Consider the following 25,939-nt stretch of genomic DNA (forward strand, 5'->3'; position numbering starts at 1 on the left):
ACTCGGGAGATCACTTGAAATTCAATGACAAGAGCTAAAAGTCAGGCTTTCTGTCTCTAGAGTCCTAAGTCCCCAAAAGTTACTCAGTAGCAGTTTGACCAAGAGGGCAAAAATTGGTTTTAATACTAAAGCTCAGTTCCAAGAAACCACATCAAAATAGAAGTAGATTTATTAATAATTTTTTAAAAAGAAGAACCTGTATACCAGTGACTCTTATACAAACTGGTAGAGCAGTTGACCCCACAGGAAGCCAGCAAGTAGCACAGAGATGTGTCAGGAACCAGGGTGTAAGGAATCAGCTGAAGGGGCAAAATTACTTTTATAGGAAAAGGCCTAGTAACAGCGAACCAATCCTTTTAACCAATCTGAGGGCTGACTGCCTGTAACTTTCCAGAAATGGGGCATACGTGTGATATCTTATTGAAGAGACCTCTGTTCCAATTAGCAGGGCTGCCATAGTGGCCTTGACATATAACTGGTACCAGATAACACAGGTGCAAGAATGAGTGTATATTTAATTAGTGGGAAAGAAACTTTTTCACATAGACCAACTCTCTACCCAGTAATCTGAGCAAAGAAACTATTTTACTGAACCGAAGAAAACTTTTTCTTGACAGGAAAGGTCTCTCTCAACCCTACCTGGAGATGCTGCGGATTTAACCTGGGACCTTCTGCATGCAAAATTGATGCTCTCTCACTTAAGTCATAGCCCTTCCCCAATGGGGAAGACCAGCCAGTGTTTCTCAGCCAAATACACCTCACAGGGTTGTTGTGAGGATAAAAGAGTGTGTTTGTGGGGACCATGTACAATGCTGTGAGTTCCTTGGAGGGGAAGGCAGGATGAAATAAATAAAATTATTAATCTTTTGCTTAAATATGTGTTGATTCATAAAATATTTTGAAAACCAGTAGTTATGTGCCTGTAGTGATTTGAAATAATGACCCATGCCATTTCAAACGTACCAAATGCCAGAATTAAGCAGTGGACTAACACATGCATTATTGCTGAAATTGAGCAATGATTGCAATTTCAAATATGTACCTTTTGGCCAAGTGGCTTTCTGTTTTTGTCTTGGAAAGCAGCAAGCAAAATTAGTTCTGACTAATAATATGTTGTTGTTTTTCCAGCCCGGGATGCTAGCAATCAAACATCACTTTTGTCGCAAAAACCGATTCAAGTAAAAGGTAATTAATAATTAGCATTGGTGAGTGTGTGTGTGACAGAGAGAGAGACGGATGATGTTTGCAAATTCTCTTTCAGTGTTTGGCATGAAGTTGCACTGGACGCTGTGGAAAACATGGAGCAGCTCCTGAGAACAGAATACTCTTGTTTTGATCATACCCTCTCATGACAGCATCTAGAGTCCGTGTTTTAGACTACAACTGCCACCAGCCCCAGCCAGCATGGGATAGTTCGGGATGATGTAGTCCAAAACATCTGGAGAGCATCAGCTTGGGGAAGGCTGGTCCAGAGATAACCATGGGAGCTACTTCATTGGCTGACTCTTATGCGTAGGGAAACACACAGATTTTCAGGAGACACAAGGATGGGGAAAGAAGGCTGTAAAGTGCTGGTATATACAGAAGCCCACGTGAAATTTGATAAATATGCTGAAGAGCATTTAACATCCAATCAACATGAAACATGCTTTCAAACAAATCCCATCTCCAGAACAGTTCTTCTTAATTTCTTAAAAAAAACACAACTATTAGCAAAATGGGGAGGGAAGCAACTTTTGGTGATCCCCTCCCCCATCTGCTTCAGGGGTCTGAGGGACTGAGGGGTTGGGGGAAGAGCTGAAAATGGCTTCTTTCCCTGTTTTGCTGATTGAAGCCTTACCATCGACTCAGCAACACTGTCGAATGCAAGCGTATGTGTTTAAAGACTATATCATAAAATTGTGATAATTTTTGAGAAGCTTTCAGTAGAGTGCAACATCTTAAATAAGTCTGTTGAAAATGATTTAATATTTAGTCTATAAGTAGCTGCTTTAATAGATGATTATCTGTAATTCTCACCTCTCCAGTAACTGTGTATATATTTTATTTACCATTAATTTCTTAAGTGTACTATTTGCTGTATTTCTGCAATTGTTTTGTCATGTTTAGTGTACTTCACCAATTTTCATCTGAGTTGAGATAAATATGTGAATGCCTCCACATTTTTGTGTATATTGGAGCCTCCATTGTAGAGTGATTCTTTGGTGGCTCTTGAAACTAAGACTTAATACTTTTTTCTCTAAAGTGAAAGCTGTACTTAAAAAAAGAGACTATGGACCAAAATACATGAAGAATAACTTCATCACTGGTGTCAGAGCAATCAATGAGTTCTGTCTTAAGTCCAGGTATGATCATTTTTGTGTTGAAAAACTAGAATGAAATTCTCTGTGATTTGCTGAAATGTTTTAAAGCTAACCAGCAGGATATGAAGAGGATCATGATGCTATAGGCTAGAGATGGCTGACTTTTGGTGATTTCAAGGCCATTCCATTTTCTCTTCATCAGAACTTTTCTCCAAGTGTTGGGAGTGCTCAGCTCCACACAAAAAAATGGCACTGTCTAGCAATAGGGTCTTCCCAGTTAACAGAAACTATGTGCTCAGGCATAGCACATAGTATATTATGTAGATTATCCAGAAGAGAGAGTTAGTTCTGAACTTATGCCAAACCATGGTTTGTGCTAACTATAGTTAGGAATCCATCATGGTTTGAGCTTCCAGATAGACAGCAGGCAAATTATGGTTTAGAGCTCTATGTCTACATTTCTTTCCACTTACACTGGTTAGCACCTCTGGCTAACAGGGCTATTAGTTTTGCAGCTTAGCTATTAGTTTTGCAACTTGGCCTGCACTCGGAGGCTCTGTTTGTGTGAATAGACACTTCTGGTTTGGGGATGCTTAGCATTGTCAAGTGCAAACAGACTCTAGGGTCTCTCTTTAAAAAGGAAAAAAATCAGTTTTAATATTCTTTATGATGTTGAAATATTAAGTTCTCTAGCCAGTAAGTATTTTGCTTAGATTTGTGTGTGGGTAGAGCAGAAGAGGAGTCTGTAAATCCTTTTAGTAACAGTCTGCGGAACTGTCACCGTTTGGAGATGGCTGTTAGCCAGCCAGAAAGGTGAGGGCCCATCTGATATACTGTGATTATCTTCACTTTTCAGTAAGTACCTTCATATCTTGTATAATATGCTCTTCCTTTCAACAAATTATTCCTGTTTTCCCAATAGTGACTTAGATCAGCTCAGGAAAATCAAACGGCGAAGCCCTCATGATGACACAGAGGCTTTCACTGTGTTTTTGAGAACAGACGTGGAGGCAAAGTAAGAGCATCTCTGAAAACATTACTTAGCTTTGGTTATCCAAAATACAGCTGTAACCTCTAATGCTTTCCCATATAGAGGTGGTCTGTCTATTATAGCTGGTGGTAGTGTCTTTACCGTTCACTGTGTTGTTGTACCGGGGTCATGATGACTTCATATCAAATTACTGTAAGAAAATGATCTTTATTTAAGAAAGTTTCATGTACTTTCAAAATTTGTGGAAGCCCTCTCTTCTGTTCATCAGCTTTGAGTAGTGTCATACTTATACAGCTGTTTGTATTTAAAATTTCTAGAGGCAGGAAATGTCAATGCGTTGCTGTTCTTCCCTGTTTTATAATCAAAAACAGACTCCCCCAACCTGGTGCCCTCCATATGTTTTGGACTACAACCCATCCTTCCTGATCATTGGCCATAAGGGCTGGGGCTGATGGCAGATTTAGTCCCAAACATCTGGATGCCACCAGATCAAAAGTATTAGAAAACAAAGTGTATTTCATAAAGCATCTATTGTGTGAGTTAAAGGAAGCCTTTTCGTTATTTGAACTCTCACGCCCTCCCCTGCTCAATACAGGTCTTTAGAAGTCTGGGGAAGTCCGGAGGCTCTTGCACGTGAGAGGAAAAGGCGTAAAGAAGCAGAAATAGAATACAGAGAAAGTAAGTGTGAAATGCTTAACATCTTATGATTGCCCCAGAAAGAAACACAATATATTTAATCCATACATGTTCAGTGATATTTCCTCTGTGATTGAAGTTAGTTGTATGTTGCTGTCGTGAAGGACATGGGCTTAAGGGAAGACTTAAAATGTTTGTATTTTCAGCTCATGTTTCAGTTTGCCTGTAAATTATTTGCCATTTGCTTGTGCCAAGAGCCTCTTCATGCATGAACCAGCAGAGGACCATGTGTATTTGTCAAAGTGTACCTTTGATAGAGACCAACAGCCAATCCCCACTCCTTACTAAGTTGTACATGTAAAAACATAACACATGAACATTCAAATGCTTTATAGGCACGCCTTAAAAGAGGCAGTGGTGATGTAGATCTAGTGCTGAGATGGATAGAGAGATTGCAACTTCTCTGCTCAGCTCAGCACACCCTGATGGGCCTGACCATTAGTTTGCTCACCATCAGTTTGCTCCTTTGAGTGGGGTGGAGCAATAACCTTCCCTCCTTAGCCAATCTACACAGATTGGCTGAAGAAAGGTTGGTGCGCCTTGTGTGTGTGTAGGATGGCCCCACCTACTGGTATGCAGCCCCTTCCTTGGAAGGTTGGCTAAGGGTGAATGTAGCCGTTGGGCTAGAAAATGTTAGCCACTCCTGTTTTAACACTGAGAATGCTCAGGAAGGAACTGGCACGAGCCTCTTGGTCAGAGATTAGTTTCAGATTCAGAGAGCATTGGCTTGCCATGCCATGTATGGAATTAAAATAACCAGGATGTAGAGGATTCTGATTGCCTCCGAGTGAATTCCTCCACACATGCCAACAACAAACTGTGGTTGGTTTAACAAGCCACCTTCATAACCCATAGTTTGAAGCTGACCTGGTTTGAAACTTACCAGGGTTTGTTTTAAAACACAATCCCTGTTTTGTATATAACAAGCCAGTTTTTCTAGAAAGTGAACCTAAACTCTGTAGAAATTCTCCTAGTCACGTGGGATGAGAAGAAAGAAGGGAGTGGTGGAAATGTGGCTTGCAGTTGCAGCAGCTTCCTGCTTTTGCACGTTAGTGCTCTACAGCCATTCTAAAGATTCCTTGGCTTTCCCTGATTTATGTTGGTATGCAGCATAGTTTTGTGTGTTGTGCCAGGAAAAAAGCGGCTGACTTCTGCTTCCTCTCTCTCCCCCACTTATAACTGATCTTGCTAATGTATCTTTACAGATTTGTTTAGAAACCAAAGGTTGTTGAAGGAGTACAGAGATTTCTTAGGAGAAACTAAGGTGAGTGGGTGATATTTTTAGACCTTGGCTTTGAGATATTTTTTTTCTTATGGTACGCTCTAGGCAGAAGTTGCACTGTGTAGCATCATGTGAGTCTGCAGGAATACAGACAACCGCACAGTAGTAGCTTGGTATGCAGAAGCAGGAATAAGTTGGTTAAAAACAGGAGTGGGGCATCACAGGCCCAGCGGCTGAACGTTGCCCTCCAGACTCTCCCCAGGCCACACCCCTCACCAGCCCTGCTCAGTGCCCTTCACAGATGCTTTAGTCTGGCTAGAATGAGCCCTTGACCTGTGGCAATGCCTCTTGATTACTTGGGTAGAGGGGTGTATGTGTAGTAGAAACCTCTGTCACTGGAATGTAGCCTATTGAACCAAGGTAAGAGTTACACCCAGTTATTTGCCCACTTTTTCCACTGGCCACATACCTGTCCCCCACCCCGGCTTGAGGCCCACAGTAGGTTGCCTATGAGGAGATGCAGCACTCAAGCTGGAAAAGGTTCCCCACTCCTAGTTTAAAACAAGCTGGCTTCAGAAATCAGTTTGAAGCTGGCTAGTTTAAAACTAACTATAGTTAATATTAACCGTGGTCTGTTAGTCAAGCAGGGCAAGTCCCCTGTGCCCGATGTCAGTTGATGTCTCCTCCACTGCAGCCCTGCCTGACAGCTCTGCCTTTTTAGATGGTCCCTCCAGCCCCCTGGAGTTTTTTTGAGGGGCAATACAGGAAGCTGCAAAGGGGAGGATAGGAAGAGAAAGATTGATTGCCACTTTCGGCTCTATATTCTTAAAATAGAAGCAATAGTTTAGACATATCAATAAATAATGTGTATATTTTTTCTCACTTTTCATTTAACAAGCCCCCATGGTTTCAAATGTTTTGGCAAGTTTACATCTCTAGCTAGGGGCAGGATGGACTGATCTTCAATCAAGGTGTTTTAAATCATTAACAGTAAACTTTTACATGTTTACTGAGAATTAAACCTAATTTAAGTTTAATGGGACTTCCAGGTAAATGTGTATAAGTCTGTAGTCTAAATGAACTTGTGCATTTTCTTTCTCTAGCTGCGTTTGCATTTCCTGGTTCTGATTTTTGTTTCATTGACCCAGAGTTCCTCTGCTCTCCTTTTGTTAGTATTTAACCACAGCAGTAGCTTTTAGACTTGCTCTGCCTCTTTTCTGCATGGGCTCATGCAACTGGTGAGCTGCAGAATAGTCACTGTCAACAGGGAAAGGACAAGCCATGAACTTACACTTTCTCCATGTTGGTTGCTGAGACCAGCCTGTTAATAGGTGGCTGTTTTGTTTTTAGTAGGCCTGCAATGTTCAGTTCATCTGTCTATTAATTTATGAAAATGCTTTTTATCAAAGGGTGCCCTCAATTAATTAGGCACCAGATTTTTTTTTAATACATCTACTTAGAAAAATTGAGGCATCAGGCTCCTTCTTAGTAGAAGCATTCCTCCTTTCTTTCTTTTACAGGAAGAAATGCTGCTTTTAAAATGTTGGCTGCTGCATCCCTTTGTCATCTAAAAATAAAGTGTATGCTTTCTGGTATTGTATGCTGCCTGTAAGGACATCTTGTCTTGAAAGGTGGGATATAAAATAAATAAATTCAAATGGAGATGTATGCGGGTTTAATTGATTAGTTGTAATCAATTACAGCTCATACGTATACTTCCCTAAAATTGCCTTAATCAGTTGTTTATAGTACTTGTAGTTATAATGGTATAACATTACACAATAGAAAACCATATATGCAGAAGTGTATCAGTCTCTTTTAAACGGTGTACTTCTGTTTGAATTTAGCCACGTTCCAGCACGTCAGCTATGTTTCTGAGTGGACCCGGAAAAGTGGTGATGGTTGCTATTTGCATGTAAGTGTTGTTGTTTTTTAAAAAGGTGTACATGTTTAAACTTTTCAGTGTCTAGGTTTATACATATAGATTAAGGGTTATGGTATTTTGAGTTTGCAGTGATGGGTTGTGCAGTCATATTCTGGAAAATAGAATTTCACTCTTGCAAAGAAAGTTGGTATATTTGGCAGTTGTCTACCCAGCTTAGATGTAAAGATTTTATCTATAGTCTCCACTCAGTCTACCTCATGATTACAAAATTAAGACAGTGGTCCATTCCAGATGTAACATTTCTATCAGAGATCCGAAGTGCAGCTCCTTCTTTTGCCTACACAAATAGGCCCTTCCTCTCCATGGTGCAGCATTATAGTCTGCATCAGTGCTAACCAGATTTCCCCCCCTTAACCAGCATTTGAAGCATCTTAATGATGAGGAAATCTCATTAATACCCACCATGGTAGATGCAGATGTAATGGTACATCATGGTTAAAGTAAACCATGTAGGGGAGAGAGGTATTTACATGGGGGAGGAGAGAGGAAGCCTACAGCATATCCAGATAGGAAGGCCATGCGTGGTTAGGTTTAATAAGGGGGAACCATCTGGAGAAAGGTGATGTAGCATAGCCCCATTCTCCTTAGCTTGATTTGGAAATGAAACCAGTGCTGATGTAATGTTCCCAGTATCATCTCCCCCCCGCCGCCATGCTTGGTTATCTTGGTAATTTGGAATGTCCATTCAATCCCTTTATCCTTTTGTAAGCTAAAGACAGGGATTGTATTGTTTTAATCTTTGTATGGTGCTTAGAAAACAGTAGACATGTTATATATGATTTTTTTCTATCTATCCCCAGAAATGGACTGAACTTTTTTTTCAAGCTTCTTGCTTGGGTTTACACAGGTTCGGCAAGCATGTTCTCTGAAGCCATACATTCTTTAGCAGATACTTGCAATCAAGTGAGTAATCTCTTTAGTTGTGCATCTCTGGGTTGGACAATGTGCTTCCGGGCATGTATGTTGAACTGCACTTGCTATGATAAACACAGTGAAGGGTGAAGTGGAAATAGGTATTTATACGGTGGCCGGGACACTTGCCAGGGACTTCAAACAGGCTATGGCTCATTGCAGTATATTCATTGCCTGTATGCTTATATGTGTTTCTGTTTCACAGTATATTGTATTTCCTGCTATAAATGGTAATATATGCAGCAAATATGCTTACTTTGTAAAGTATTATAATTTTGTTTAATAGATTTCTAGGCCACCTTTCAAAATATAAATATTTTTCCATGGTGTGTTACATAATATAAAAGTGTGTTAAAACAAAACATCAATATACAATTAAAAATAATAAAACAGGGCGCTATAACTATTACAGTCTAAGCTAGCAATCTCATCTAAAAATTTAAAACCCTAACTCACAGCCAGTTAAAACACCATACAGCAACAAAACAAGACCTAATTAAAAGCAAATTGAAATAAAAGTGTTTTCTGGGTCTGTCTACAAGGCAAGGAGGAAGGAATAAATCCTATCTTTTGGGGGAGGATGTTCCATAGATAAGGGGCCACTACTGAAAAGGTCCTGTCTCTTTTTCCCGCCATCCTAACTGCCCCTACTAGCAGGCATATAAGCAAGGCCATCCTAACTGCCCCTACTAGCAGGCATATAAGCAAGGCTCTGTAGCTGATCTTAATTACACGAACTTAGTCTCAAACTGTTTAGGTCAGTACTAGCATTTTGACCTGAGATTGGAAGTTAAAAGACAGCCAGTGCAGTTGATGCAAAGTTGGTGTAATACGCTTTGCTCCCATCGTCATCTGGGCCACTACATTCTGTAGTAGCTGAAGCTTCCAGATAACTTCAAAGGCAACATCGTGACAAACACTTTACAGTAGTCTAATCTGGGTGTACAGCTGGTATAGCACAGTGGGAAGGAGAGCCTGGCTGGGAGGCCAGAGTCTGTGAGTTCAAATCCCCGCTCATGTCTCCTGGGTGTCAAGGGCCAGCTAAAGATCACCCCCACAATGAGTGGCTCAGGGGTTACGTGCCCTGCCACCTGTGCAGCCGTGGGCAAGCTGCATAGCCCCAAGGAGCCCAGTTGCCCTCCAGCTGGCCGTTGCAGACAAGGAAGGGGCTGGCTTGTACAGCTGTGGCAAGCTGAGCAGGCCCTAGCCAGCTGGGGAGGACTAGCCTCAGAGGGAGGCAATGGTAAACCCCCTCTGAATACCGCTTACCATGAAAACCCTATTCATAGGGTAGCCCTAAATCGGGATTGATTTGAAGGCAGTCCATTTCCATTTCAATCTGGGTGTAACCAGAGCATGAACAACTGAGCCAGGATCTGCCATTTTCAGGTAAGGCTGCAGCTGGCATATCAGCCCAAGTGGATAAAAAGTACTGCTGATCACTTCCACCTTCTGAGTTTCTAGGAGAGCTCCCAAGCTATGAACTTAGTCTTTCAGAGGGTGTGCAACCCCTTCCAGAACTGGTTGAACACCGCCATCTATAACAGTTGGCTTCCTCTTCCACAGTAATTTGGTCTGGATTAAGTTTAGTTTTATTCATCCTCATCCATACCATAACTACCTGCAGAAATCTCCCTGGGATTAGCAGGTACAAATGAGAGGTATTAGCATACCAGTGATTCTTTAGCCCAAGCCTCAGCAGTTGTTAATGTGGTGCCATCTGCTATGTGGAATACACTTCTTGATAAAGCAGATTTTGAAACTGTGTTTTATTTTTTACTTATTGTGGCTGGTATCCAACAACGTAGTTCTGTTAGCGCAAGTATTTCCATTATGCACAATGGAACTTCCCCATCCTCTTCCCGCCCTATGCACCCCCTCTCCCCTCTCTGGCTGTTGGGACTCTGCCCCCCCTCTGCCCCCCCCTCTAAGCCACATGCTTCACCTGCCGTATTTCACATCCCACTTGAGTTTTTTTTCAACCAGGCCAGAATGTGTCTTTGAACTCTGATAGTGCCACTTGCTTGCCTGGATGGAAGATAGAGCGGTGTGAGTCTGCATTAGTTGCTCAGTCCACTTTTGCTTCTGGTCCCATCTCTAGCATGTGCCTTCCCCCCACCCCAACCCGGATGATTTCCCAGAAAGGAATGTATTCCCTTAGATTGAAAAAAGTTTCTGTGCCCCTGATGTAGATCTTGAAAAGCATGGAGGGCAGAATAGCACTTTTAGCACCCACAAGCCAGTGGCATGAGGTGGAGCAAAGGTCTCCCAGTGCTACTGACTGGGTACTTTCCACCAGAAAGGACTGCAGCTGGTATAACACTGTGCCTCCTAAGGCCACCCCGTCAAGATGACCCAGAAGAATTCCATGACCGATGGTACTGCAGGCTGCCCAGAAGTCCAGGAGAAGTAGAAGAGTGGGACCCCTGCCCGTTCCCCAGGATAAGTCATCCACCAGGCTGTTTCTGTCCCACAACCGGGCCAGAAACCGGATTGGAATGGATCTAAATCAGCTTCACGCTACACTGCCTGGACTTTGATTTGCCAGTTAGCTTCTTTGGTAGGCCAGTTGGTGTGTGCTGGTGGAACAGAAAGAACAGTGAAAGGAGCTAACTGCTAGCCATTGTGCCCAGCCTCTATATTGGGAAAGCAAAGGCGTGTTTAATTTCTGAGGCTGGTTTTAGAAATTACAAAATATCACAAAATGGTTTTGAAGCAACATTTTTCAGAATAATTTCAAACTGGTTAGCTGCTGTAGCAGTGTTAAGAACTCAAAATAAAATGTTACTTCTTAGAGTAGCAACTCCTGCAACATGCTTCATCCGTATTGGTAGCTACAAAATGGTAATTCACAGTGGATTTATTACTCATTTTGCCTCAATTGTTTAGCATGCTGTTTCTGCAAAAGTGCCAGGTCGATCCAGTAACAGTATTTTTTTACTGTAACCTACCCCAGTAGTTGTCTCACTGTATATTGGGCATCCCTGGGGTTCTTTGGGTTTTTCATTATTATTATTATAATAAATTTATTTATATCCCGCCTTTCGGCCAAAGGCCCTCAAGGCAGCTTACACAGAAAAATAAACACAACTCTAAAAATACATCCATGAAAGCAGTACAATTTACTAAAATTAAACTAAATAACAAATAACATTATTAAGAAAAAAAATGTCCAGGAAAGAAACTCAGAATAAATTACATCCACCACTGCCCTGCTTTGGGACTGAGATGGGTACCGGTTTCCCCGGGCATGACATCTTCAGCTGGGCGGGAGAAATAGGAACAGAGGCAAACAGGCATAGTGCCCCGTCCAGGTTATTTGACGCCAGGAGCATGGAGCAAAGGACGGAGAGTCTGCAGGCCAGGGCAGGGCGCGCCCATCTTTCCACGTGGGGGCAAAGGAAGCGAGGCATCCTCCCCACGGATTTAGTCATCGGGAGTGCAGTCGGGGTGGAGCTGGTCCAGGCTGCTGACGCTGCCAGTGCTGGAGCTGCCGTCGCCCAGGTCGCGGGGCCTGCAGGGCAGGCTAAGCTCCGAGGAGTAAGAAGCTGTAATGGATGACAGGCTTTCCAAAACGATCGCTTGTGCACCTTTTTTTCCCGGTTCTCCCTGCCATCATGGTTTCAGGAAAGTGTTAGATGCATTCTAGGCATAGCTAGGCTGAACTATGGCTCAAATATTGTGGAGTGTCTGTGCAATTCTTTGGGGGGGATAGGGGCAAATTTGAGGGGGTTGTATAAAATTGAGCAGTGCTCATCTGTGGTGCCAGCCATCATATTTAAATCCACATTTATTTATTTATATTAAAGTATTTTATATACATCCCTATTGCAAAACATCAGGGCAGTGTATAGCAACATGAAAAGCCTTTAAAAGCAATACAGATTAATGCCCCGGGAGGCCCTTTTTCAAGGGACTGAGAAGCTGAACCCGTAGCACACCTGACTGGTTCCTTAGCAGATGAGTAAATAGCCCCATGTGTTTGTTGGTAGTTACACTGCCCTCAGAAGCTCAAAGGGCAGTGTCCTGGGAGAGGGCATTCTCTGTGGTGGCCCAAAGTTGTGGAATTGCCTCCCCACAGAGGTGCGTGTGGCATCTGCACTGTACTGCTTTCATTGTATGCTAAAGATGCACCTCTTTACCCTTGCTTCTGACACTTGAGATGTATAAATTTAGGACCCACACTACTTATGATTGTAATTTGTTTTAAACTCTTTTTAATTTTGTATTTTACATTGTTGTGACCCACCCTGGGACCTTGTGGTGAAGAGCGGGTAATATTATAATGATGATTATAGGGCGTAAGTGTGCAGAATGGGGCCTTCGCTTTTAATAACTGTTTTGTGTGACAAGAAAGGTCAGGATTTGAGTTGAGTTTATTCTCACAATGTTTTGGTTTAATTCTCTATGTTTGGACCCAGAAGTTGTGGGATATTTTTGTGTTGGCAGCCGTCTGACCCAATGTGGAAGTCTTTAGTGGTAGACGCAGTTAACTTCAGGATTTCAAGCACATGTTCTTTTGCAGCTCATGTGCTGTCTATTGGAACTGAACCATTCAGGCATCTATCAGGACCACCTGACATTTTTGTTTAGAGTGTTGCACTTGGGGGAAAAAGCCTCTTTAGGCTATATAATTATAAATTAGGTTCACTTGACATCAGCAGACCTATTCTGGCTGACTTTAAAACAGTTAGTGGCACTGGCACTAACTGCTAAACTCCAGGAGCAAAATATGCTTGCGCAGAGCCCAGTCACATCCCAATTGTGTGTTGTCGTTTTGGGTGCATGTATGGCAGTGGGACATTTTTGTACTAATGCATGTTCATGCTGGGGTTTTTGTTGCTTTCTGAAATGGGCTATATTGAGCCCAGGTAAACTGGAGAAATGAGGTTTCCCAAGCATCTGGTGAGCTGTGTGTGGTCTCTGGTGTGCATGTTGTGCAGGCCATCTGTGTGCAATCTTTTCTGAACGAGACAGCTGCCTTCTGGAAGAAATATTTCTTACGTGGTTACAAAATACAATGCCACCAATGTTTTTGATGTCTCTAAACTTATACAAAGATAGTTGACCGTAAAGATATGTTTTACAAAATACTTCTGAGGATTTTCCTGCTGGATTTTAGCTAAATCATTTGATGTGTTATTAATCTGTTTCAACTAAATTTTCTAAATTTCCCCCCAAAACATTGCAATTGGCATTCTTTTTGTCTGCTGCAAATCTGAATGGCCAAAGTGGCACTGTTGACTCTTTCAAAAGCATGTAATAATTTTGAAAAGTCCAATACCATTTTCTTTTCATATATATAGGCTTTACTAGCTTTGGGAATCAGCCAGTCAGTGAGAACACCAGACCCAAGTCATCCGTAAGTCATCTGTTTTCTTTCTTTTTTAAAACAATTACTTTCAAAACTCAAATTTGACACTTATATTTACCTTTCTAACTTATGTCACAACATATGTCAGGTTCAGGTTCAAGGTCTGATTGAAATATCTGGTAGTTTGGACTTTTCACACAAAACAGTGCATTTTGCACATGTGCCCCTCTTTGGCACCTGCCAATACCTGAAGGTGATTTGGGGCAAACGGCAAGTTCTAAAGCATTGTGTTTCAAGAATGAAATGCATTTTCTGAAACTTTCCATTTGGGTTGAGTTGGCATTAGTATTTTGCTCATTAAATATAGGAGGCAAGGATTTTAAAAAATCCTCAAAATACACAATTTTGGCCACTGTAGTTGCTACCCAGCTGTCTCTAAAGCACAGACAGGCATCAGGTTTCCCCTTTTCCTATTTCAGTGAATCTTGTAAGGTTGGGCAGACAGCCTTTTTCCCTCCGAGGCCCACATATGGCAGCACGTTGTCAAGGGCCACATGCGGCTGAGCAGGGTCAGACCCAGCAGCGGACAGGTTCACAACTGGCATCCCTCTCAGACTTGCACATGTTCATTCTCACCCAAAAATATACATATAGGCACACACCCTCCTCACCCACAGATGTACACACAAAGTCCTCCTCCCCCACTGTTTCTTACACACACACACACTTTCATCTCCCCTATCCCAGCAATTCCAATGTAGCCAAGGTTGCTGATAATAGTTTCGTGGGGACAGTGATTTGGGGGGCATTGGATTTGCTTTGGGGGGGTGATGGGTGGTGGTAGAGTTAAAGCCTCCACTCCGCAGCACTCCTGATGCAGTCAAAATCATTATCCCTGTGCTGCTAATAACAAGCTTAGTAACAGTGATCTTCTATATATCAGGAGTCTTTAACCCACTCCCCCAGTCAAGAATCCTAGTGTAAGCAAAATTGCTTAGCAGTGTGGGGACAGCAATCTTTTCCGTGCAACTCAGCTGATGGCTGTTCAACTGCACAGCAGCAGACAGTGGGTGGGGCTCCCTGCACTAAGGGAGCAGCCAGGGGCTTCATGTGGCCTGCAGATTGCCCACGTGAGTTGTAAATGGAAGGGATGGGCTATAGTTCAGTGACAGAGAACATGCTTTGCATTCAGAAGATTCCAGGTTCAATCCATGGCATCTTCAGCTAAGACTGGGGTGACTCCCGCCTGAAACCCTGCAGAGCTGCCTGCCAGTAAGCGTAGACGATCCTGAGTTAGAGGGACAAATGGTCTGATTTGGCATAAGTAACATTTTCTCCCCTCTCTACCCAGGTATGGCTTCACAAACATGCGCTACATTGCATCTCTGATTAGTGGTGTTGGCATTTTCATGATGGGTGCTGGGCTTTCATGGTATCACGGTATCATAGGTTTGATTAATCCTCAGCCCATAGAATCTCTTCTTTGGGTAAGCTGTCATTTAAAATCATAATGCTTTAGTGAGGTGGTTGTTGTTGTTAAGAATATTGATGTTACTGACCCATGTACGTGGCGCTCTACAAAGCACAGGTGTGAGAGGTCCCCTACCCCAAGGGGCTTCAAATCTAAAGTAGAAGGAAATAAAGAGAACTGGTAAGGAAATGGAAGCAGGGGAAGCAAATATGATTGTTTTAATTAACGTACCATTTTGACTTGGTTACAATAAAGTCCGGGGACCTGAGGGAGGAGGGAGCAGTAATTGCAGAGGAAATAGGAGAAGGGAAGCTAGGGGTGGGTGGAGAGAGAATGAACAGGAATGACATTAGAAGTGAAGTATTTGGTTATAAAGCTGCATTTGTTGGATTAAAAAGAATTCAGATGTCAAATGAAGAAGAAGAAAAAGCCGGCTGAGATGGGCTTGTCTGCAAAGTTTCATGTCTGTAGTTCTTGTAGGCCTTTCCAGTTGAAAGCTCAGCAACTGCTAGAGAGTCTTTTCAGTTGTTTGCTAACCACTTTCCCTGGACTTCGCTTGTGTTCATCACATATTGGGATGTTCACACTGCAGGAACCAATTGTGCTTTTGGTGCTGAACAATGGCACAATGCACTAGGAACTTGTCCTGATCGAGCAAGACAGGTTGCCTACAGAAGTTTTTCACAATTCCAGGACTCTTAATATTGGCACATCGGGCGTGCACAATGCAAGCAGCATAAAAATGCTCTGTACTCAAGAACCGCTCTATGGCTTCCATCCATCTATCATGATGGACATTTTGCTAGTACACCACAACACTGGGTGGTTTGGAGTATATTATTGGTGTGGAGTTCAGTGAGCTTCCTGTGTCCCTTTTTCAATATAAGCTTGTGCACGCCCAGAGGGTTATGTCCAACACTGCACCTGCAAGGTTTCAGTCACTTAACAGGACTTCCCCTTCTTCTCCCTTACCTGTGTAGTCTCTGGAGCAGATTTTGAGGGTGCACAGGGGGGCTGCAGGGGAGGAGGGGAAAATGGAAGTCTGCTGTGCTAGTGGAACAGCAGTGTGGTATACAGCCCAGATAGTGGATAATTTTTGGTGGAGTTCAAGGCACCAGCTTCTTCTTCCCTGCCTTGTTTTTAAAAAAACTTTGGGAAAGAAGGAAGGTATGGGCAACTGGCAGCCTTTGGGCCAAGTCCAACCCTGCAGAAGAGGTTATCTAGCTTGGTCTTGCAGTTTCTGTAGTAAGAAGAAGGAAAATGGTTTTGTTAGGTCCAAACCCAACACGCAAGCCGCCCTGTCTACCCCAACTCGCTTATTACACCCGGGAAGAGTGCGGAGCTGAGTGCAAATGAACCCACTATCAGAGATCAAGTAACACGAGACAAAAACCTTTGCAAAGGGGACCCAATACTTACAAGCCGAAGCAGGTCAGCATGGGAACCTCGTTTATTGGTGTTCAAGGGTTTATATAGGCTTACCCCGAAGTTTACAATATCGGGTTCACGTCATAAAATACAAAAGAAGCAATTGCTAACTGTCATAGCTTTGGGGCATATGTAAGGAGGTAAAGGGGTACAGGGGGAAGGACAAAGTAGAAACATCAAGACTATCTCTTAGACTCCATGTCTGCATATTTCGCATGTCCTTGAGATAAGCACTATGCAGGAGCAGACAAAGGGAACTATTGAGGGGAGGCCCAGCTGCAACCGGGCGCCCCCCTAAACCAGACACAGACATGGCATTATTCTGCTTACATATCAAAAGGAGTGGTACAAGTCAAGGATATGAGGGGCATTGGAATAGCGTTTGACATTTCTATGCAAGGCACATTAGTAACAATAAGCAAGGCCATAAGCATAAATGTGATACAGGAATGCATAGTAGGGAAGTTTCCAGCTTAAACCGGCTTTTATTATGCGAGCCACTGGAATGTAGGTAAGGGTCAGATCACCAGGAAATAAACCGACATTTTATATCAAAAGTCAAATAAAGGCCACTTTGGTTCTATTTCCCATTTAGCCCAAGCTGGTTAAGATAGGACAAGTGAATTATAGTTTTACTGGCACTGGGGTTTCAGTTTATCCCTAACAGTTTCAAGCCATAAGAAATAAGTCAGGTATTTTGGATGCAGGATGTCCTTACTTTTGTATGTAACAGTATGCCTGAGCATGTGTGCTTCAGAACTAGGTAGCCATCACTCCTACAGGCTATCACCTTTGTAATGGAATCTGACCAGGTTGGGAAAATACAGTTCTGGCTCCTGGGCTACTAGTTAAGAGTTCTTGAGATTACATCATCTGGTTATCCAGAAGGCAAATCATTACCACTATTTTAATAGTCAATCCTATCTCAAGATAGGGTTTTTTAATTTAAAAAATCGGTATGATTTTCAAGGCACTCTATTATATATGGAACTAAATCTCCCCCCCCCCTTCCTTTTAGGCTTATTGTATTTTAGCAGGATCATTGGTATCTGAAGGAGGTATGTTACCTAATATCAAAATACTTATTTTGTCATTATTTTGCAGATTCATTAATAGACGCTTAAAGTTTGAACTTGCTTGCTTCTAAGTATGTGAGCATATAACATTAAGTGTATAACATTTCAAGATACTGTGGTTTAACTTACTGCATGCACATCTAAAGTGGGGTGTGTGTACATATAATGTTTGTAATAAATTCTGTCCTGCTCTTTGATCTGGAAAGTTCATCGGAGTTTTACATGGGATTTCCATGGTCTCCATCCGACTATTGATTGGGGCCACACCTGCTTAGCTTCAACATTGGGCACTCTCTGATTGTTCTGTAGGCTGTATTATATCACTACAGTAATCTCAATGATAACACTGAATACATGTCGGATATTCTATTTAGTCTTTTTATGTGAAACAAGTAGTCACTGATGTATAGTGACGATCTCATGAGTAGATCACATACAATGATTATGGCAAAAAGCCTGTCAGTGAACTGTTCGTTCTAAAGGTTTATTTTGTCAGATGGAATATAAGTACAGGTTTGTGTAGTTGAACCCTGATAGACTGGAGACATCAAAAAAGAAAAAGATGTTGGCTGGAATCCAATCCAATTAATTTCAAGATGGGCTTCAGACTTGTGTTTCTCTAGCTGCCCTATGTTGCATGGCAAACAGCTTTTGAAGCAGAGGGCAGCTTTAAAACAGCTTGTATATTGGCATCTGGGGGTGTTGATCAAACAAATAAGTTGAAGACCTGGATGCAAAGAAACACACAACTGGTTTTAATGAGCAGGAATTTTTGTACATGGGCTTCTCAGATTGCACAGCAAACATCTTTTGAAAGAGGTAAATTTTAAAAGGCAGTCTGTGATATTTATTTATTTATTAAATGTATTAGTCGCCCATCTGGCTGGCTGTCCAGCCACTCTGGGCGACGTACAAAATAAAAACATACAAATACATTAAAACATTAAAAATCTCAACAACAATAATAAAACCTAACCCACCCCAAAAGCCTGCCTGAAGAGCCAGGTCTTTAAGGCCCGGTGGAAGCTCATCATAGAGGGGGCATGGCGGAGATCATTTGGGAGGGAATTCCACAAAGTGGGGGCCACAATTGAAAAAGCTCTCTCCCTAGTTCTCACCAGTCTAGCTGTTTTAACTGGTGGGATAGAGAGAAGGCCTTCTGAGGCTGATCTTTTTGAGCGGCATCCCAGATTATGCTGGAGGCGCTCCTTCAGATAGACTGGGCCGAAACCGTATAGGGTTTTAAAGGTCAGAACCAACACCTTGAATTGGGCCCGGAAAACAATCAGTAACCAGTGCAACTCCTTCAGCACTGGAGTGATGTGATCTCGCCGGCAGCTGCCTTTAATCAGGTGAGCCGCCACATTCTGTACCAGTTGCAGCTTCTGGACCGTTTTCAAGGGTAACCTCACGTAGAGAGCATTACAGTAGTCTAGGCGAGAGGAGACCAGGGCATGTACCACAGATGGGAGCAGATGGTTGGGAAGGTAGGGGAGCAGCTTCCGTATCAGATGGAGTTGATACAGTGCTGCCCGGCTCACAGCTGAGACCTGAGCCTCCATGGACAGCTGGGAGTCAAGAATGACCCCCAGGCTGCAGACCTGGCCTTTCAGGGACAATTGTACCCCATTGAGCACCAGGTCAACATCCCCCAATCTTCCCTTGTCTCCCACAAACAGTACCTTGGTTTTGTCAGGGTTCAGCTTCAGCTTATTCCTTCCCATCCAGCCACTCACCGACTCCAGGCACTTGGATAGGGTTTCTACAGCCAACCTCGGTGAAGATTTGAATGAGAGATAGAGCTGTGTGTCATCAGCATACTGGTGACACTGCAGCCCAAATCTTCTGATGATAGCCCCCAGCGGCTTTATATAGATGTTGAACAGCATCGGGGAGAGGATGGAGCCCCATGGCACCCCACAAGTGAGAGGCCAAGGATCCGAAACCTCATCCCCCAATGCCACTCTCTGGTACCTACCAGAGTGCCCCCTATGCCTAACCTCTTCAGGCGGTCCAGAAGGATAACGTGGTCAATGGTATCAAAAGCCGCTGAGAGATCCAGGAGGACAAGGAAGGTGCATTCGCCCCTATCCAACGCCCTCCTCGTATCATCCACCAAGGCGACCAAGGCCGTTTCAGTCCCATGTCCAGGCCTGAAGCCTGATTGAAATGGTTCCAGATAATCCGCTTCCTCCAAATGCACTTGCAAGTGCAAGTCTACAGTTCAGAGTAATAAAGGAGAGTTCCCCAAACTCTTGGGCTCACCTCAAGCAGCTCTTCAAGTCCTAGCCAATAATTCCACTGGGTACCTCTTTGGATGTAGGACCTTAGTTGTAGGCAGTTACACCTATTTGAACTGGAGCTGAGAATCAGTCAACCCATTAGATCTGGTCTAGAGTATTCCTGTAAAACTCCAACGAAGCATTCTAGAATTAAGTAGGTAATGGATTGAGGTCTGGATCTTTACCTAAAAACATACCACCTTTTCAGAGCTCTTCTTTATCCCTTTGTGTCCACAATCAACTTTATGGTTAGTAAGAATTCCAAAATGTATTTGTTGTCTTCCCCAGGACCTTTTTTTTATGGTGTTGAAATGTTTCCATTCTGTTTTTTCCCTCTTACTGAAATTACTCTATCATCACTTTTATTTCAGCTACTCTTCTTGTAGCTATAAATGAAATCCGAAGGAGTGCCCGGGCCAAAGGTGTATCATTCTATCAATATGGTATGTAATATGAGATGAATTTACTCACTTTATAAAACATGGTGGGTATGTAAACTACATGTGTCTGGTTTTGCTTTGACTTGTTCTGAATTTATACAACTTACGTTCTCCCATATCCTTCATTAATCGAAAGAAACGTGTTTTGGTTCATTGATGCTTCCTGAAATTCATTGCTACCAAGGAATGATAACTATTGAATTAATTACACCCCAGCACTAATGGCCCATGAACTCTGTGGTGTCCCTAGGGACACATTTTTAAAATTAACTACATTTAACCCTACTATACAGCAAGCACTTTGTAAAAAAGCTTTGTCAAGTTTGCTTTTGTGTAAATATATTAGCTCTTGTGCGGCTATGTCAATGCATTGATGTTGCATCCATGTAAATTGCTTTATTTGATATTCAGTCATGCAGGCCTGTGATCCCAGTACAAATGTTGTGTTGTTAGAAGATACTGCGGCAGTTTTGGGGGTGACGTTAGCTGCTACTTGTATGGGTCTTACTTCCATAACAGGTAAGCAGTTAGGTTAAGTGAATGTGGATATGGTTGGGCCTGACAGAACTTCCTTATAATTTGCAAGCAGGGTGCAAGCCAGGGAAAGTTAATCAGTAGACCCAATAATGGTTGAGTGCCTAAAACAAACAAGGCACTATACAAAGGATATGCAGACAAAATTTTCCCTGGACTGTACTCCTACAGAAGGGTACAATTGGCTCGTTTGAATCTTGCCTCTATAAGGAGGGAGAAATCCTTTCACGTAGAAAAATAGCATGTTGGGGACAAGGCTGGATTAGAACCCCCTTGACCTTGATCTGCAATTTTTTTTAACAAGCTGCTACTTTTTCTCTTCCCTTCTTATCCCTGTATTTTTTATGAATGTGATTATTGATTATGATCAAGCCATTCCTGGAGCCTTTTTGGCTGAAGGAATAGGTTAAAAATGCTTTAATTAAATGAATACCTTTCTGTGCCATTTCTGTGCCTAATTTCCTTCACTCATTCCTCACTTTTGGTTACATAGTGCTTCTGGTAACTTACGTTGGTGCTCTTGGCCCCATCTGTTATATGGTTACTTAGCAAAAAAACAAAAACTAGGTGTGGTATATTGTGACCATTTTCTCAAAGAGAAATGTAAAATGCATACAACACCAATCCTTCTTGAGAAATCAGTTTATATTTGTATCCTTTCAGGTAACTCGTACTATGACAGTCTGGGGTCCCTCGGTGTGGGGACTTTGTTGGGAGTTGTATCAGCATTTCTTATCTATACCAACACTGAAGCATTGCTGGGGAGATCCATCCAACCTGACCAGCTACAGAAACTTACCGAGTTACTGGAAAGTGATCCTGTGGTGAGGTAAGAGGGTTGGATGGAAGACCTCTTGGATGGCAAAAGTCACAGTCTGCTAACTAGCAGAACCATAAAGCCAGAACATGTATGGATGGAATGCAAGTTCTTATTTTAACATATGTTGTGGCTTTTTTCTATAAAAAAAATCCTAACCTTTGTCATGTGGCAACTTGATTTTGGCAGTTTAAAACACCTAACGGTTTATTTTTTGCTTTGTTTACCACACCTTGCAAAATACTTAGAGCAATTCATGATGTTAAAGCCACAGATATGGGAATGAGTAAAGTGAGATTCAAAGCAGAAGTTGACTTTGATGGAAGGGTTGTTACTCGGTCTTACCTGGAGAAACAAGATATTGAACAGCTGCTACAAGTATGTTTAAATATCCACTGTTTTTAATATTTTTCTTAAGTGTGCTAAAAAAGTAGTAATAGATGTGATATATATATATAGTGTATAAACATAAATCCTCTCATGTTTATAGATTCTGTACAAATCTGCCTTGTGGATTTTCAAATGGAAAGTTGGGATAGAACTCCTTTCATAAGTAAATAAAATTAAAGAGTTATTTAAAATGCAGGTTTACTTCACAGCACGCTGCAACATAAATGAAAAGGAGTTTGGTTTTGGCTGAGCTGATGTGATGCCTTAGAATGTTCACAAGCATTCTGAGAGGTGGAAAAATGAAAATGGTGAAGACAAAATGGCCACAGTCTCCTCTGAGATAATCAAGAAGTCATGCTTTTTGTGTACTGTACAACCTCAGCAACAGGTGGGGTAGCATGTTTCACTATTCCCCATGGACCAAACTCTCTTTCCATAGAAAATGAGTGTTGCAGGAAGGAAAGGTTCAGCCTAGCCTTTGCCCTGATCATTTTACTTGAAAGGAGTTTTTTCAGGGAGGATTGTTCAGACACACAGCCCCACAACCCAACCCTGAAGTAGTACAGATCAAGATAATTTAACCACTTAATTCTGATGATTGCATAAACTGACCCAGCCACAGTTCACAGCCAAACAAAGCCTTCTACATACAGGCTTATTTCTCCCTCCTCAGTTGGTTGGGGGACAGAGACCTCTGATTGGCGGTGATCATAGGGCTGGCACAGTGGTTCTTCCCTCCCCTCCCCCTGGAGGGTGGGTCGTGGGTGGGAGAAATAAGTCTGCATTTAAAAGGCTTTCTTTGACTTCCCTTGCCTGTTTCCTGCTGGGAACAAGCCCAGGCATCCCAACTGAGCAGAATCTCAGAGGTTTAAAGGAGCAGCTCATGGTTGATTGAAGCCCTTTGCAAGCAAGTTCACAAAGGAGCAGGGTGTTGCTCCTTTAAGCCACCATTTTTCAGAGGTGTAAAGGAGTAGTGCGAAGCGTCAAAGAGCAGCATTGGGAGGGAGAAGTGGTTTCTGTGGAATGGGAACTGCTTCCCCCCACCTTGAGCAAGGTGGGCTCTGAGGTTTAAAGGAGCAGCTTGTGGCTATTGCAGACAGCCCCCTGCAAGTGGCAGAGGGCTTTCAGACAGCCCCCTGCTGCACTTTGAAGCCCCAATTGTCAGGACTTCAAAGGGCAGCATCACTGACATCACTATGACATCTGGTGATTAATAGGTGGACAAGACCACCAGGAGTGGAGGAAATAAGGATCTGGCCCACTGGCTAGAAAAGGTTCTCCACCCATGCAGTATACGATCACCCATATATTCATGCGATGATATGGCAAACTGAAAGCAAAGCAAGTGTTATGATTACCTGATGTAGGATGCATTCATGTTTCCTATCCATAGTTCACTATTTTTATAATGTGAGCTCTTTTAATGAGTACTGGCCCCAGCTTACGCTTTGGATATTCTTCAAAGCTGTTCTTCTGTTTCCAAAGTAATTGTCCTTGATCTGTGCAGTGTTCCATTGTACCTTCCTTCCTCTTCTTTAGAGTACAAGTACACAGTTCCTTCTGAAACCTTTGAATGCCACTGCCAGCCAGTCCCGACCATTGGCCCATCCAGTCTAGTACTGACTGACTGCTACTATGGGCAGCTCATTTAGCTGTTGTGTGAAAGTGTCTTTGCCTTTACGAAATGGGAACGGCATGTTTGCATTTCAGTCCTGGCTCATTTTAAAGCTCTTCTGCTTAACTTCATGGCAGGAAATCCAGCAAGTGAAGACTCCTGAAGAATTAGAGACTTTCATGCTTAAACATGGTGAAAATATCATTGATACACTAGGAGCGGAAGTAGACCGGCTTGAGAAGGAGCTCAAGGTAAGAGCTGGCTGATGAAAAGGGATGATTTATAAATATTTTGTTGCCAAACTGGCCTCTGTAAATTTTCTCCTTGTGTAATTGGGGCTCTGTTATGTCACTGCACTCACTTCAGGCACACAAGTAGCTAAATGAATGGCCTAGAGAGCATGCCTTTGTCTTAGTTTTGTTTCTTGTGCCATATAGTTTTGGGATACAGTCTCCTGAAGAACCCCCACTGGGATGAAAGGGAGCTGAAGATGCCTTCATCAAGAATTTGCTGCTCAGTTGCCCCAAATAATAGAAAATGTAATCAGTGAGTCCATGAGAACCAAAGCAGAGTAATAAACATAGGAAGTTGCTTTATACCAAGATTGACCATTGGTCTGTCTATTTCAGTGTTGTCTACTCTGACTGGCAGTGCCTCTCCAGGACTGCAGACAGGGGTTCTCTCCCAGCCTTACCTGGAGATGCTGGAAGTGGAAACTGGGACTTTTGCATGCAGAGCTGATGCTCTACCACTGAGCCACGACCATTTCCCTTAGTGGATAGAATGCTGGATTAGGGCTGTGGAGACCTGGATTCAGGTTTTGCTCTGTCATGAAAGTTGCTGTGGGCCAGTTGTTCTGAGCAGAGCTTTGAATGCTGGTTTCCTCAATCCAGATCCAAGATTTGATCCTTTACGCAATGTTGACAATTCTTCCTGCATGCTTATTTAAAGCACAATTAATTTTCTTTCAGAAATGGAATCCTGAGGTGCGGCATGTAGATCTGGAAATATTGTAGGCTTCATGGAGTCAATTTTTAAAGATCTCTCTTCTGGATCAGCTGCACTGAGGAATGGAGCAGCATCTGAAACGGCAGGGATCGCAAGATATCACCATGTTTAAGCTTCCAGATTTCTCAGTGCTGGTTTTTCTCCCAGAAGAGTGATGGCTTTCTTTGAACTGGTTACCCAGGCCAGCTTCTTGCTATCTCTACATTTAGTGGAGATGAATATTTGGGACTAGAAACTTTAATTTAAATAAATTATTAAAATGTCAGCTTCTGAAAATACACACTATATTTGCTGCCCTATTTCAAGTTTTTGTATCTTGTTTGTACAGTAGTTCCCATGCAGCTGCTATTTCTCAGCATATATTAAGAGTTCTATGCCCCCTTTAAAGGCTGCATTCCTCTTGATTCCAATTGCAATGTTCCAGTTCTGTAGCCTTCTCTGACTTTTCATGTATGAACTCAATGAGAATCCTGTCCTTCCCCTCAATATCATGAGCTGGTAACCTGCCCACCCCCTTGTAACGTTTGATGATTCTTGACAATTTGATCAGACCAGTTTGAGGGCTGCCAGTGATTGTTCTACAGTAAGCTGAGTCACTGTATAGAATGTATGAGTAAGTTGACTTGTCCTGTGGTTTATTTCTTACATTAGCATTGTGGTCTAATGGTTGCTCCTAGCAAAGCCTGCAACTACTCTGCCCATGGGATCAGGGCCGATTGCATGGTTTTTTAACGACTGCAGTTACACATTCCCCTAACAGGGAGTCCACCCACCCATACCATATGGATGAAAGTTGCAGATGATACTTTGAATGGTGTGGGAGCAACTGTGGGATGGCAGCATCCTCTCTCCAGGATCTTAGGCGAATGTATTTTTTAAAATTTACTGACGATCCTCCTTCCTGCTAACTTTGTAATGTCTGAAGCTGAAAACATGAAAATTGTGACACTGCTTGCTCTGAACATCCTCTTCTGTACCACACATTATCTTTTGATAGATGCAGGGAGAAATGTATAGTAGACATGCTCCAAAATGCATTGAGATGATTTATAATAGTGGGGGAGAGAGGGCATGGAGTCCTAAGAACTGTGCAAGTAATTCCATACACCTCAGAGGACTTTAGATTTGCGTTTCTCAACCTTTTGCAACTGAGGTGACTTTCAAAAGCAGTGCATGATAATTCAATGCATCTGCTTTCCAAACAAAAAAAAATAGTCCAGAATCCCACTAAAATAGCACTAAGCAGAATCGGAAGTAAATAGTTGGATCCCAGGTAGAATATTTATTGATAACTGTCACTGCTTACGTAGCTCTGAACGGTAGGCTGTGGTTTATACCATGAACCCTCTTGTCTGTGAGGAATAAAACAATGACTGTTCTCTTAAATGTAGAGGGTGTTTGAATATTGTTTGCAAAGGGAGTCAGGAAGAAGTGGAAATCCATATTGCAAACTCTTAACCTTGGGTGACAATTGTGGAACTATTTAGTTTGGAAG

The 25,939-nt window shown here is 42.5% G+C and overlaps 1 protein-coding gene across 2 annotated transcripts in view; it reads left to right on the forward strand.

Moving 5' to 3' along the window:
* The window catches only part of SLC30A9 (solute carrier family 30 member 9), a 35,570-nt gene extending 10,175 nt beyond the window's left edge, over positions 1–25,395 (forward strand). For both annotated transcript variants that reach the window (XM_061584308.1, XM_061584310.1), the window contains exons 3-18: positions 1,129–1,185; positions 2,246–2,345; positions 3,226–3,318; positions 3,890–3,972; positions 5,196–5,254; positions 7,060–7,127; positions 7,958–8,060; positions 13,376–13,431; positions 14,735–14,870; positions 17,301–17,340; positions 20,012–20,083; positions 20,492–20,599; positions 21,278–21,443; positions 21,680–21,809; positions 23,574–23,687; positions 24,408–25,395. In XM_061584308.1, coding sequence (XP_061440292.1) covers positions 1,129–1,185; positions 2,246–2,345; positions 3,226–3,318; positions 3,890–3,972; positions 5,196–5,254; positions 7,060–7,127; positions 7,958–8,060; positions 13,376–13,431; positions 14,735–14,870; positions 17,301–17,340; positions 20,012–20,083; positions 20,492–20,599; positions 21,278–21,443; positions 21,680–21,809; positions 23,574–23,687; positions 24,408–24,452 — 1,430 coding nt within the window. In that variant the 3' untranslated portion in view covers positions 24,453–25,395. The remainder of the gene's footprint in view (positions 1–1,128; positions 1,186–2,245; positions 2,346–3,225; positions 3,319–3,889; positions 3,973–5,195; positions 5,255–7,059; positions 7,128–7,957; positions 8,061–13,375; positions 13,432–14,734; positions 14,871–17,300; positions 17,341–20,011; positions 20,084–20,491; positions 20,600–21,277; positions 21,444–21,679; positions 21,810–23,573; positions 23,688–24,407) is intronic.
* Positions 25,396–25,939: the final 544 nt, after the last annotated feature.

Source organism: Rhineura floridana, chromosome 9 (assembly GCF_030035675.1).
Source record: "Rhineura floridana isolate rRhiFlo1 chromosome 9, rRhiFlo1.hap2, whole genome shotgun sequence".
Lineage (NCBI taxonomy): Eukaryota > Metazoa > Chordata > Lepidosauria > Squamata > Rhineuridae > Rhineura > Rhineura floridana.